At 61.0% G+C, this 11,215-nt stretch overlaps 2 protein-coding genes across 2 annotated transcripts in view; one reads left to right on the top strand and one right to left on the bottom strand.

Moving 5' to 3' along the window:
• Slc12a7 (solute carrier family 12 (potassium/chloride transporter), member 7) overlaps positions 1 to 4,627 on the top strand; it is an 80,610-nt gene extending 75,983 nt beyond the window's left edge. The window contains exons 26-27 of the mRNA XM_013013826.1: positions 2,524 to 2,657; positions 3,715 to 4,627. Of these exons, the coding sequence (XP_012869280.1) occupies positions 2,524 to 2,657; positions 3,715 to 3,806 (226 nt within the window). The 3' untranslated portion in view covers positions 3,807 to 4,627. The remainder of the gene's footprint in view (positions 1 to 2,523; positions 2,658 to 3,714) is intronic.
• A 2,055-nt stretch (positions 4,628 to 6,682) lies between these two features.
• The window catches only part of Nkd2 (naked cuticle homolog 2 (Drosophila)), a 39,155-nt gene continuing 34,622 nt past the window's right edge, over positions 6,683 to 11,215 (bottom strand). Inside the window, exons 7-10 of the mRNA XM_013013825.1 lie at positions 10,144 to 10,291; positions 8,339 to 8,423; positions 7,880 to 8,007; positions 6,683 to 7,242 (exon numbers count right to left, since the gene is read on the bottom strand). Coding sequence (XP_012869279.1) covers positions 6,683 to 7,242; positions 7,880 to 8,007; positions 8,339 to 8,423; positions 10,144 to 10,291 — 921 coding nt within the window. The remainder of the gene's footprint in view (positions 7,243 to 7,879; positions 8,008 to 8,338; positions 8,424 to 10,143; positions 10,292 to 11,215) is intronic.

Genomic DNA, 11,215 nt, shown 5'->3' with positions numbered 1-11,215 from the left:
CTAGCTCAGGAGGCCAGAGACCAGACGGACGCTAGCTCAGGAGGCCAGAGACCAGACGCTAGCTGGTGAGTGTGCTGCCGCTTCCTCACAGGGCCTGTGCATGCGCTTCCTCACACTTGTGTATCCTGGCTGGTGTGCACGTGTGCTTGTGTGTGCATGCTTGTGTGCCCTGCATGCACGTGTACTCAATAACATGCATGTGTGGTCATCCGTGTTCGTGGTTATGCATGTGTTCCCTGCCCTGTGTGTCTCGGTCTGTCTTGAGTGGCCCCCAGCAGCTTGTCTAGCAAATGTCTGTCCACAGGGGAATGTCCCTACTGGTGCCTGTGGAGCTGCTGGGCAGTGAGTCACGCAGCCTCCTGTGGCTTTTGGAACCTCAGTGCAGCCAGATCCAGACCTGGGGGTTTTGTGCTTTCCTTACCACAGACCTGTATGGTTACATGCAGTTCTAGAACCACATCAGTTTGACCACACTCAGGACCTTTGGCCTTTCTAGATGCCCCTCTCCCTCCCCTCCTTTTTCTCTCTGTCTTTTTTTTTTTTTTGGTGGGGAGCCTGGGCACTGCCCCGGAGGTTTTTTTGCTCAAGGCTAGCGCTCTTAATGCTTGAGTCACAGCTCCACTTTAGACTTTTGGAAGTTTATTGGAGATAAGATTTTCATGGACCTTCCTGCCCAGGCTGGCTTCGAACTGCAAGCCTCAGACCTCAGCCTTCTGAGTAGCTAGGATTACAGGCGTGAGCCACTGGTGCCCAGCAGGTTCTGTATTCCTGGATGGTGCCATGGGTAGAGGCTCAACTGTGATTTCATCAAATTAAACTAGCGAAAGAGCAGAACTCACTGTCCTGGTCTCTGCTTAGTAATTGCCAGTTAGTTACATGCTGTTTTATTTAAGTTGATGAAGGGTATGAGTCTGTGACCTCAGGGCCTTTCTCTTGTCCCTGTGTTTGGGGCATAGGCAGTACCCACTCAGAGCTGCGTTTGAGATAAGGTAGTTGAACTGGCCGGCTAGCAGAGTCCATCGCAGGACCGACCTCAGCCTGCAGGCATGTTTTGCTGGGCTGCCTGGCTGTGCCGGTGCGTCAGGCAGCCAGCACCCTCGGCAGACATCCCAGAGTGGCTTTCTGAGCACGTTTTATAGGATTTCCCTGGCTCCCGGGAGGCGGAGTGTGCCCACCTGCTGGAAGACCTGGAACCATACACAAGGAGGTTGGGCCTCTGCCCCCAGGGCGGCGGAGCTCTGTGTGCAGTGAGTGCAGGTGTTCAGCATTACCTCACTTAAGTGGTTGGGGCAGACGCCCAGCACACTGGGAAGCCCAGAGCACACAGTGTAGGTCAGCGGGGACGCTGCTCCACGGGCTGCAGAGCACACGGTGTAGGGCAGCGGGGACGCTGCTCCCCGGGCTGCAGAGCACAGTGTAGGTCAGCGGGGACGCTGCTCCCCGGGCTGCAGAGCACAGTGTAGGTCAGCGGGGACGCTGCTCCCCGGGCTGCAGAGCACAGTGTAGGGCAGCGGGGACGCTGCTCCACGGGCTGCAGACCTGGCCCTCAGCTCCCGTCAGGTGCAGCAGCATCGAGGCTGCTAGGCATAGGAGCAGAGGGAACTTAGCTGGCTTTAGGCATGTACACCAGGTCCAGGTCTCTGACCCCCAGGGCCAGGCAGAGCTTCCAAGCTCCTTTCCAGGCCTGAATCTCCAGACACAGACCTGTGTGCAGGCTCACACAGTGCTTCACCAGGGTCAGGAAGTGATGCCACACCCCCTTGCCCTGTGGCTGCTGTGGCTCACTCTGCTTCCACCCTTTGACAGCTACTTTGTAGCTCTGCAGGTACCCTTTGCTGTGTATGTCTAGCTGACGGTGCCTTGCACTCTGCAAGCTCAGTTTGCAGGTGTGTCAAGCTGACGGTGCCTTGCACTCTGCAGGCTCAGTTTGCAGGTGTGTCTAGCTGACGGTGCCTTGCACTCTGCAGGCCCAGTTTGCACGTGTGTCTAGCTGACGGTGCCTTGCACTCTGCAGGCTCAGTTTGCAGGTGTGTCTAGCTGACGGTGCCTTGCACTCTGCAGGCTCAGTTTGCAGGTGTGTCTAGCTGACGGTGCCTTGCACTCTGCAGGCTGTTTGCAGGTGTGTCTAGCTGACGGTGCCTTGCACTCTGCAGGCTCAGTTTGCAGGTGTGTCTAGCTGACGGTGCCTTGCACTCTGCAGGCTCAGTTTGCAGGTGTGTCTAGCTGACGGTGCCTTGCACTCTGCAGGCTGTTTGCAGGTGTGTCTAGCTGACGGTGCCTTGCACTCTGCAGGCCCAGTTTGCAGGTGTGTCTAGCGGATGTGCTTTCCTGTGCAGTTGTCAGAGGCTCAGTTCCAGAAGGCCTTAGGCCTCGGCGGCTGTCCTCAGCTGGTTCTCGGTGGAATGACCTCTTCTGGGGCCAGAAGCTGGTCCGACCTTGGCCCTCTCTCACGCTTGCGAGCATGGTGGGCAGGTCAGGCTGGCCCAAGGCCTCGCCCGCCCACCGCCGCCACCCCTCCCGCAGGGATCAGTCCAACGTCCGGAGGATGCACACGGCTGTGAGGCTCAACGGGGTCGTACTCAGCAAGTCCCAGGATGCCCAGCTGGTCCTGCTGAACATGCCAGGGCCCCCCAAAAACCGGCAGGGCGATGAGAACTGTATCCTTCGTGCAGAGCTGCTGGTGGAGGGGGTTGGTGGTAGGGTGCTGCTGGGCGCCTCTGCATTAGGATGTGGGGGCTGGGCGGGGCTTGTTCCTCCTGTCCACATGAGGTCAGGTGACTTGAGGGGGGTGAGGCGCTATGGGTCGTTTCTACTCCTCACCCTCCGCCCCAGGCCCGGGAAGGTGTGGATGGGAGGAGCGGAGCCTGGCCCCTGCAGTTGGCAGACCAGGATCCTGGAGCAGACCAGGAGCTGTGGGAATTGGGTCCCTTCCTGCACTGGAGCCGGTGCAGGCCAGGAAGTGTGGCCTGGGCTATGGAGCACCAGCCCTGGACAAGCTTGACTCGTGTTGGTGGTCAGCGCTCCGGCTGCAGGAGGAAGTGCTGTGGACATAGGAGGGAAAGCGGCTTTGAGGAGGAGGTGGGTGCTGGGGCGGGGAGCAGGGCACAGACTGTCCGGCAGGGCAGGCTGGAGGAGAGCCTTGTCTCTCCACGAACTGCTTGAGTACTTACGACTCACGCCATTCTCAGCCATACAGAATTCCCCAATGGCGCGGTGGGTCTGGTGCACCCTCTCCCTGCTCCGGGAGGAGCTCAGCCCCTCCCTGTCCGTGGTTGGTGGGTTGAGGGGCCAGGGGCCAGGCAGTTCCCAGCCTGGTGCAGCCTGTGTTCTGTTGCTGGGGTGGGGACCCCTCCTCCGTGCACACCAGGGCAGTCCTGAGGTGCCCTTCATGAGGGCCTGGCCCAGGCTTGAGGGCAGCTCCACGGGCCTTGGCAGAGGGGGTGTCCTGCTGGGTCTCACAGGGCCAGGCAGCGGAGGCGAGGCGGCCGTGTGGGCCGCACATCAGGGTCCCTCGCGCCTGCTCTGTCTGGTCTGCTGACAGGATTTGGGCTGGTGTCTGTCCTTGCTGCCCTCCCCTTCCTGGGGTCCCCCACAACTCCCAACCCCATGTGTCTCTCTCTCTGATGCCCAGACCACTTGGACCGAAGCTGTGTTATAAGTAGCGGTGTCTCCATGCAGCTGGGCGAGGGTGTGTGGCCTTAACTCTGCTCGCAGATATGGAGTTCCTTGAGGTCCTGACTGAGGGGCTGAACAGGGTGCTCCTGGTCAGAGGCGGTGGCCGGGAGGTCATCACCATCTACTCCTAACGCCTGACGATGCCAAGGACAGTGCCAGCAGCCTGGAGGCAGGCCGACTCGCCAGGGCGCCACGCCGGTGCGGGCCGGGCTGCTTCCTCCAGACCTGCCGCTGACCAGCGTGCCACCAAGTGGTGCTGGCTTCCTACGGGTAGAACGTGCTCCCAGCAGTGTGAGAGGCGGGCACAGGACTGGGGGTTCCCTGCAAACTTAGTCGTCTAGGGCAAAACGGAGGTTCCTGCCTAGCCACTGGGGAACGGGTCCTTCCCAGACTTCACCCCGGACTCCAGGGTCGCCCGCCCGTAGCGGCCTGGTCCAGTCCCGTATTAGTCACATTTTACTTCTACCCTGTGCCCTGCTTCACGGGAAGCACACGGTCCCTTGGCGCTCCAGGCTGAATGCCAGGCACGCCGTGCCGGCTCCTCATCGCCTCTAGGCCGGGCGGAGCACCGGGGGCTGCCACCCCTCACCCCACTCAGCACGCCGTCCACATGGAGCACGCCCTAGCCACACTCCACTGGAAGGCTGAGGGCCAAGCCAGCTGGAGGGCAGCCTCGTGTTTCAGGGGAGAATGGCCACACGTCGGGCACGTGGGACGCCAGCGGTGTTCCTTTTTGTGGGAACGCAGCCACTTCATTTCTAAAGCACTGGTGGGTCACAGCCAGAGTGCACTGGGAGACACAGGCAGAAAGTGTTGTGATGCCCCCACAGCCCCCACCGCAGACGCAGCAGCCCTGAGAGCAGCACTCACACCGGGCCTGCCCACACGGGGTGGCACGGCTCTCCACCCCAGGCTTCAGGGAGACAGCTCAGCCCGGGCACCCTCCAGGCCAGAGGCCGGAGCTCGGGTCGGCCGCCCTGAGGCCCTGCGCCCATGCCCAGCTCAAGCCTGGCACGGCAGGGAGGCCGAGCTCTCTGTGTTCAAGGACCTGACACAAGATTTGCACTTTACCCTGCAGCCTTGCTTTGTAGGTCGTGTTCTGTTCTGGAGCTGTGGGTCGTGGGAGTAACCGTGCCTCTCCTTCTCTGTGGCATATTTATTTATTTAAGGCACCCTGGTGGGGGTATGTGGTCCATGAAGGGCTGCCTATGTCCAGGCTCTTGGGTATCTGGTTTTCCAAGAGTCAGTGTTGCCTGTGGAGCTCGGGGCGGGGCAGAGGCCCCTAGGGGTGACCTGGGCTCCGAGAGGCTCAGCATGCCACTGTGGCCTAGCCAGTCCTGGGACTCCTGGCTCCCTCCCACTTAGGTCTGAATTAAAGCAGATCCCTGCCCCCCACCACAGGTCCTGAGCGCCCCATCCTGGGGGGAGGGGGGACGGGAAGGGCACCTTGGCCAGCGCCGGAAACAGACCCCAGGCGGCAGAGCGCTGCTCAGGTCCCGAGTCTTCACCCACTGTAGAGGTCTGCCTGGCCTCCTCCCGGACAGACTCCGTGACCCCGGTAACTAGAGCCATGCAGAAGTGAATCCATGGTGGGTTTTGTTTTTGTTTTTTAATTTTTAGGTTCTTTGTATGATTTTGTTAGTAGAATAAAGTTCTGAAATTGCAGTGTCTGAGGACTCGGACTCACCTCTTCTACTGTGAAGTTAAAAACAACTAGAGAAAATGCACGTCGCATCCCCTTCCTGACCTCCTGCAGGCTGACGGGCCAGCCCCGGCAGCCATGGCCATGTGGCCTTGCTGGTGAGGACAGGTGAGGCGGGCTGCCCTGGATGATCCTGGCGCGGCCCGGATGGAGGGCCCAGAGCCCATGGCCACGCGGTGCAGGGCCCAGAGCCCACGGCCACACGATGCAGGGCCCAGAGCCCACGGCCACGTGGTGCAGGGCCCAGAGCCCACGGCCACACGATGCAGGGCCCAGAGCCCACGGCCACACGATGCAGGGCCCAGAGCCCACGGCCCGGATGGAGGGCCCAGAGCCCACGGCCACGCGCGCTATTCCTGAGGTTTCGCCTCTTTAGTTTTCGTGCAGTCAAGGTGTGTGCTTGTGTGTGCGCATTGGCGTTCTCTGTAGGTGGTAGTACAGGCAGACGCGCTTTCTCGGTGATGGCCGCCCGCTGGCCACACCTGTCGCCACTTGTGTAAGTGAATTCACTGTGGCTCTTTGGAAAGTGGGTTAATGCAGGGTGCAGCATATGATAAAATGCACCTGTTCTTACTACACAAGAAGCATGTCTCAGCCTCCAGTCGGCCACCCATTTGTCCTTAGGAATGACTCAAGAGGCCAGCATAGAGACACGAACTATGTGAACCTTCACCTCCTAGGGGGCCCTGCTCTGGGGCCACCCCTGGCCCCTGCCAGCCAGCCGGGCCTCCTGCTCTGCGCCGCTGCCTCCCGCACCCCTGCACAGGGCCACACGGGACAGCTCGGGTGTCTGTGGTGTTCAGACCGAGTCTGCCCGGCTTGCGTGACCGGCACCGTGATGAGGGCTGCTGCGCTGTGCTTGCACTTGCTGCTGAGTCTTGGGCCACCCTTGTGCGCCGGGGCCTTGGCAGGCCAAGGACACGCGGCCCCCGGTCCACCCTTTCCCCTTTCTAGGAGGAGAAACGCAAGGTCGTGTTGGTTACTATGGGAACAGCCTCCACAGAGCTTTGCTTTTTCTTTGTCCGGCCCAGCCCGGGGCTCCCAGAGGTCAGTGCTGTGCTGATGCCAGCCGCATCTGGGGAGAGCCCCCACAGAGTCTGGAATCACCGGGGAAAGCAGTTAAAATGTGCTCTGAGTTCCCGCTGCTTTGAGTAGTTACACAGAATAGCTTGAGATGTCCACGGGGCGGCCGGCGTGCTGGTGTCGGCGTGGTGAGGAGCGGCCCGGCCTGTCTCCTGGTGCCGAGTCCCTGCTCTGGGCCCCTCCCCCGGGCCCACAGTCCTCGGCCGGGACCCCAGCACTCTGCTAGGACGGGTGGAAGTGGTGGTGGTGGTGGTGGTGGTGATGCTCGTGGTGGTGGTGGTGCTCGTGCTGCTGGGTCACGGGCATCACGCAGCCCTCGGCGCCCAGTACGCCCAGTACGGGCGGCAGGTCCCGCACCACCTCGTGCTCCGCCAGGGTGGGCTGGCCGTGCGCAGTCTTGAGTGGAGAGTGGCCTTCCCTGGCCTTTTGCCGGTACCGCTTCTGGCCGTGTGGCGGGAGCGGGGGTGGGGGGAGGTGGGGGCCGTCCTGCGCAGTTTGGGGTGGGGTGGCGGCTGCCAGGCAGTGGCTGGGGGCTCTCCCAGCCTTGCTGCTGCTTGGCCCCCCGGGGGGCTTCCCGCCACCCTTGGGGGACCTGGGGAACTGCTTTTCCAGCCCCTTCGGGCCCCGGAGGGCAGGCTCAGCAGCGGGCACCGTGTGGTCAGCCAGCACCTGTGACCTGCGCTGTGGCCCGCCGTGCGCGCCCGGCTCCTGGGGGCGGCACCTGCCCTGGGGGTGCGTGGCCCTGCCGTGGTGCTCCTGTCGGGCTCGCTCTGGAGGTGACCCTGTGGTGGCACACGGGGCTGGAGTCAAGCCTTCCGGGCCCTTTCCTAAAGGTGGGTGCACCAAGGCCCCAGCGTGTCCTCGTCCGAGGTGGCCTGGCGGCCACAGGCGTGATCAGATGTCCACACCCCAGTGCACTCCAGGGAGTGCCCAGCCTAGCCCTGGACCTGCCCTGGACTGGGGGGCGGCTCTGTCTGGAGACTCTGGCTACCGCCCCAGAAGAGGGCACAGCCGCCTTGGGCCTGTCCCGTGGGGTTCCTGGGGTAGCCCTTCTCTGCTGCTGCTCTGGGGTCCTGCCCTGTGACAGCCTCCCAGTGGGGGACCGGGATCTGGGGCCGCCACCCCCCCTTCTGGCATGGTATTCCTGTCCTCATCAGAGGCGGGCTCTGCTCCTAGGCCCTGGGCTGAGGGGCCTCGGAGGCCAGGTGGGCACCCCCCCCCCAGCCTGTCAGTGCCCTGGCCGGGCTTCCCGAGTGGACCCTAGCGGGGCCACACCTCGAGGCCTCAGTGGACAGGAGGTGAGGCTTGGGCCCACTCGGGGGACGGAGGGAGACTCGGGAGGGGAGGACGGTGCCCGGGCCCTGCTGCGGCGCACCAGCCGCAGCGCCAGGGCAGTGGTGAGTGAAGACGGATACCCACCGGGACCAAACCTGGATGTGTAGTTCTCAATTCCGGCAAGGTCCAGGTAGTGGTTCCTCCGCTCTGTGTTCTCGTCCACGCAGTAGGGTCCCCGCATGGAGCAGGGCTGCGAGTCTGCGTTGGGCCGCCTGCGTGGGACAGAGGTGGGGCCTGACCAGGAGCAGCCTCGAGTGGATGGCGGCCAGAGGCTTGGATGGCACTCCCTGCCCGGGAGAGCCGGAGAGGAGCATGCGGCTGTGTGTCAGCCACAGCAAGGCCCGTGGCCAACGGTGACCAGCCTGCAGCCCCGCGGCCCCCTCCAGGGCCGGGGAGCGAAGCCACCCAGCAGGAGGAGCACACTCAGGTGGTGGCTCCAGCCAACCAAAGCCTCCCTGTCCTGACAGGCCTGGCGCTCAGCGCTGCCCAGGCCTCCCGGCAGCCTGCAGCGCCTGCCTGGCCGGCCGCCCGGCACCGCCCTACCTGCAGTGGTAGGACAGCCTCCTGTCGGCCACCCTCGGGTCATCTGCGACGGTACTCTCAGTCCTGCTGCGCGGGGGCTCCTGGTCTGAAAAGGTGGTACCCGTGAACACGAGGCCCACCCACCTCCCAGCCCTGCATTCGCCCACCCACTGCCTCCGCCCCTGCCCCCTCATGCGTCCGCTCCCTGAGCGCTCTCATGGGTCCTCATCCAGTCGCTCTCCTGCCTCTGTTCTGTTGCCCTTCCACCCTCCTCTAGACACCATTGACCTCCCCACTCGCGTTTCCATTCATTCCTCATGTCTTCATAATTTACTCATCCACAAATTCATTTTTCCAGCACTGGAGTTTGAACTCAGGATCTCATGCCTGGCTGGCTTGCTCAGCTGGTGCTCTGCTATGTGAGCCATGCCTCCATCTGGGCCTTCCAAAGGTTATTTTGGAGATAGATCCTGGTGGACTTTTCTGCCTGGGCTGGCCTAGCTATTCAGAGTAACTAGGATTACAGACATGAGCTACCAGCACCCGCTTTATGTGTGTGTGTGTGTGTGTGTGTGTGTACGCGTGCGCACGTGCGTGCATGCATGTGCATGTGCACACATGCACAAGTATATGCATGGCATGTGTGCAAGTATTTTTTTTATTGTGAAAATACCATACAGAGGGGTTACAATTATATGGGCAAGGTAATGAATGCATTTCTTATCAAGCATTGTTGCTTCCTCCTTTGTTTCCCCTTTCCATCCCCTTGTGTGCAAGTATTTATATGTGGTGTAGGAGGATATGTACGTGTAAGACATGACTTTACTCTCTTGCTAAGGCTGACCTAAATACACCACACCCATTTCTCAGATGTTTGCCCCTGGTATGATAGCATGGCCACCACATTCATAACTAATGCATCCATCCATCCACCATCCATCCAACTATATGCCCATCCATCCACCCACCCATCTATCCACCCACCCATCCATCCACCCAACCATCCACCATCCACCCAACCACCCATCCATCCATCATCTAACCAACCACCCACCCATCCACCCAACCATCCATCCATCCAACTATATGCCCATCCATCCACCCGACCATCCACCCAACCACCCATCCATCCATCATCCAACCACCCACCCACCCATCCACCATCCACCCAACCATCCATCCATTCATCCATCCACCATCCATCCAACTATATGCCCATCCATCTACCCACCCATCTATCCACCCACCGATCCATCCACCATCCACCCACCCCCCATCCATCATTTAACCATCCACCCAACCACCCATCCATCCAACCACCCATCCATCCATCATCCAACCACCCACTCACCCATCCACCATCCATCCAACTATATACCCATCTATCCACCCACCCATTTATCCACCCAACCATCCACCCAACCACCCATCCATCCATCATCTAACCATCCACCCAACCACCCATCCATCATCCAACCATCCACTCACCCACCCACCCATCCATCCACTCACCCACCCATCCATCCATCCAGGGCCCCGCTTGCATGTTTCTGTGCCCTTCCAGGTGTCGTGTGTTGCTTGAGGAATTGTGGAAACAAGACCCGGGGATGGTGTAGGAGGCAGGGGATAAGGGATGAAGGTGCTGGCCCTGGCATGGTGAAGTGAGCTCAGAGGTGAGCTCTGCGAAGCGCAGGTGGGTATGGTCCATGAATCAGGGCCGGGGGCAGCTGCAGCCCCAGTCTTTGGAACACGGTGCTTGGGAAACCCAGGCCTACCGTGCATGGGAACGCACTGAGCAGGGTGCTCCTTGGCGCAGGCCCCCTCACCTTGACCACTGGGAGGACACTCCTTCCTCTTGCTAGAGGGTTCAGGGCTGACCGTCAGCTTCACTCGGAGAGTCTTGCTGCTGCCTGAGCAGTGGTTGATGGAGGCGTCCACAACCTCGTAGATAGTGTGCATCAGGCTGGACATGTCCTGGGACCAACACAGCAGACCTCAGGAGCCCTGCCCTCCCTGACCCCCGCTGTCCTGCCGCCAGTGCCACTCACGCTCCATCCAGACTACACACACATGTCCCGCCCCCTGGCTGGCACTGTGGACGCCTGGACAGGTCTCATTTTCAAGGCTGATGTCCACAGGAGTCAGAGCCGGCTGTGCAAGCAGGTTGACTCCACGCAGGCACACTCATCCCGCATGCTGGTGTGTGGTCGACTCACACAGCCACACTCATCCCGCATGCTGGTGTGTGGTCGACTCACACAGGCACACTCATCCCGCATGCTGGTGTATGGTTGACTCACACAGGCACACTCATCCCGCATGCTGGTGTCTGGTCGACTCACACAGGCACACTCATCCCGCAAGCTGGTGTGTGGTCTACTCACAGGCACACTCATCCCGCATGCTGGTGTGTGGTCTACTCACACAGGCACACTCATCCCGCATGCTGGTGTCTGTTTGACTCACAGGCACACTCATCCCGCATGCTGGTGTGTGGTCGACTCACACAGGCACACTCATCCCGCATGCTGGTGTCTGTTTGACTCACACAGGCACACTCATCCCGCATGCTGGTGTGTGGTCGACTCACACAGGCACACTCATCCCGCATGCTGGTGTCTGGTCGACTCACACAGGCACACATCCCGCATGCTGGTGTCTGTTTGACTCACACAGGCACACTCATCCCGCATGCTGGTGTCTGACTCACACAGCCACACTCATCCCGCATGCTGGTGTGTGGTCGACTCACACAGGCACACTCATCCCGCATGCTGGTGTGTGGTCGACTCACACAGCCACACTCATCCCGCATGCTGGTGTCTGTTTGACTCACACAGGCACACTCATCCCGCATGCTGGTGTGTGGTCGACTCACACAGGCACACTCATCCCGCA

This window comes from Dipodomys ordii, unplaced genomic scaffold (assembly GCF_000151885.1).
Source record: "Dipodomys ordii isolate 6190 unplaced genomic scaffold, Dord_2.0 Scaffold21, whole genome shotgun sequence".
Taxonomy (NCBI): Eukaryota; Metazoa; Chordata; class Mammalia; order Rodentia; family Heteromyidae; genus Dipodomys; species Dipodomys ordii.
The sequence above is the reverse complement of the archived record's forward strand: the minus strand, read 5'-3'. Positions and strand labels throughout refer to the sequence as shown.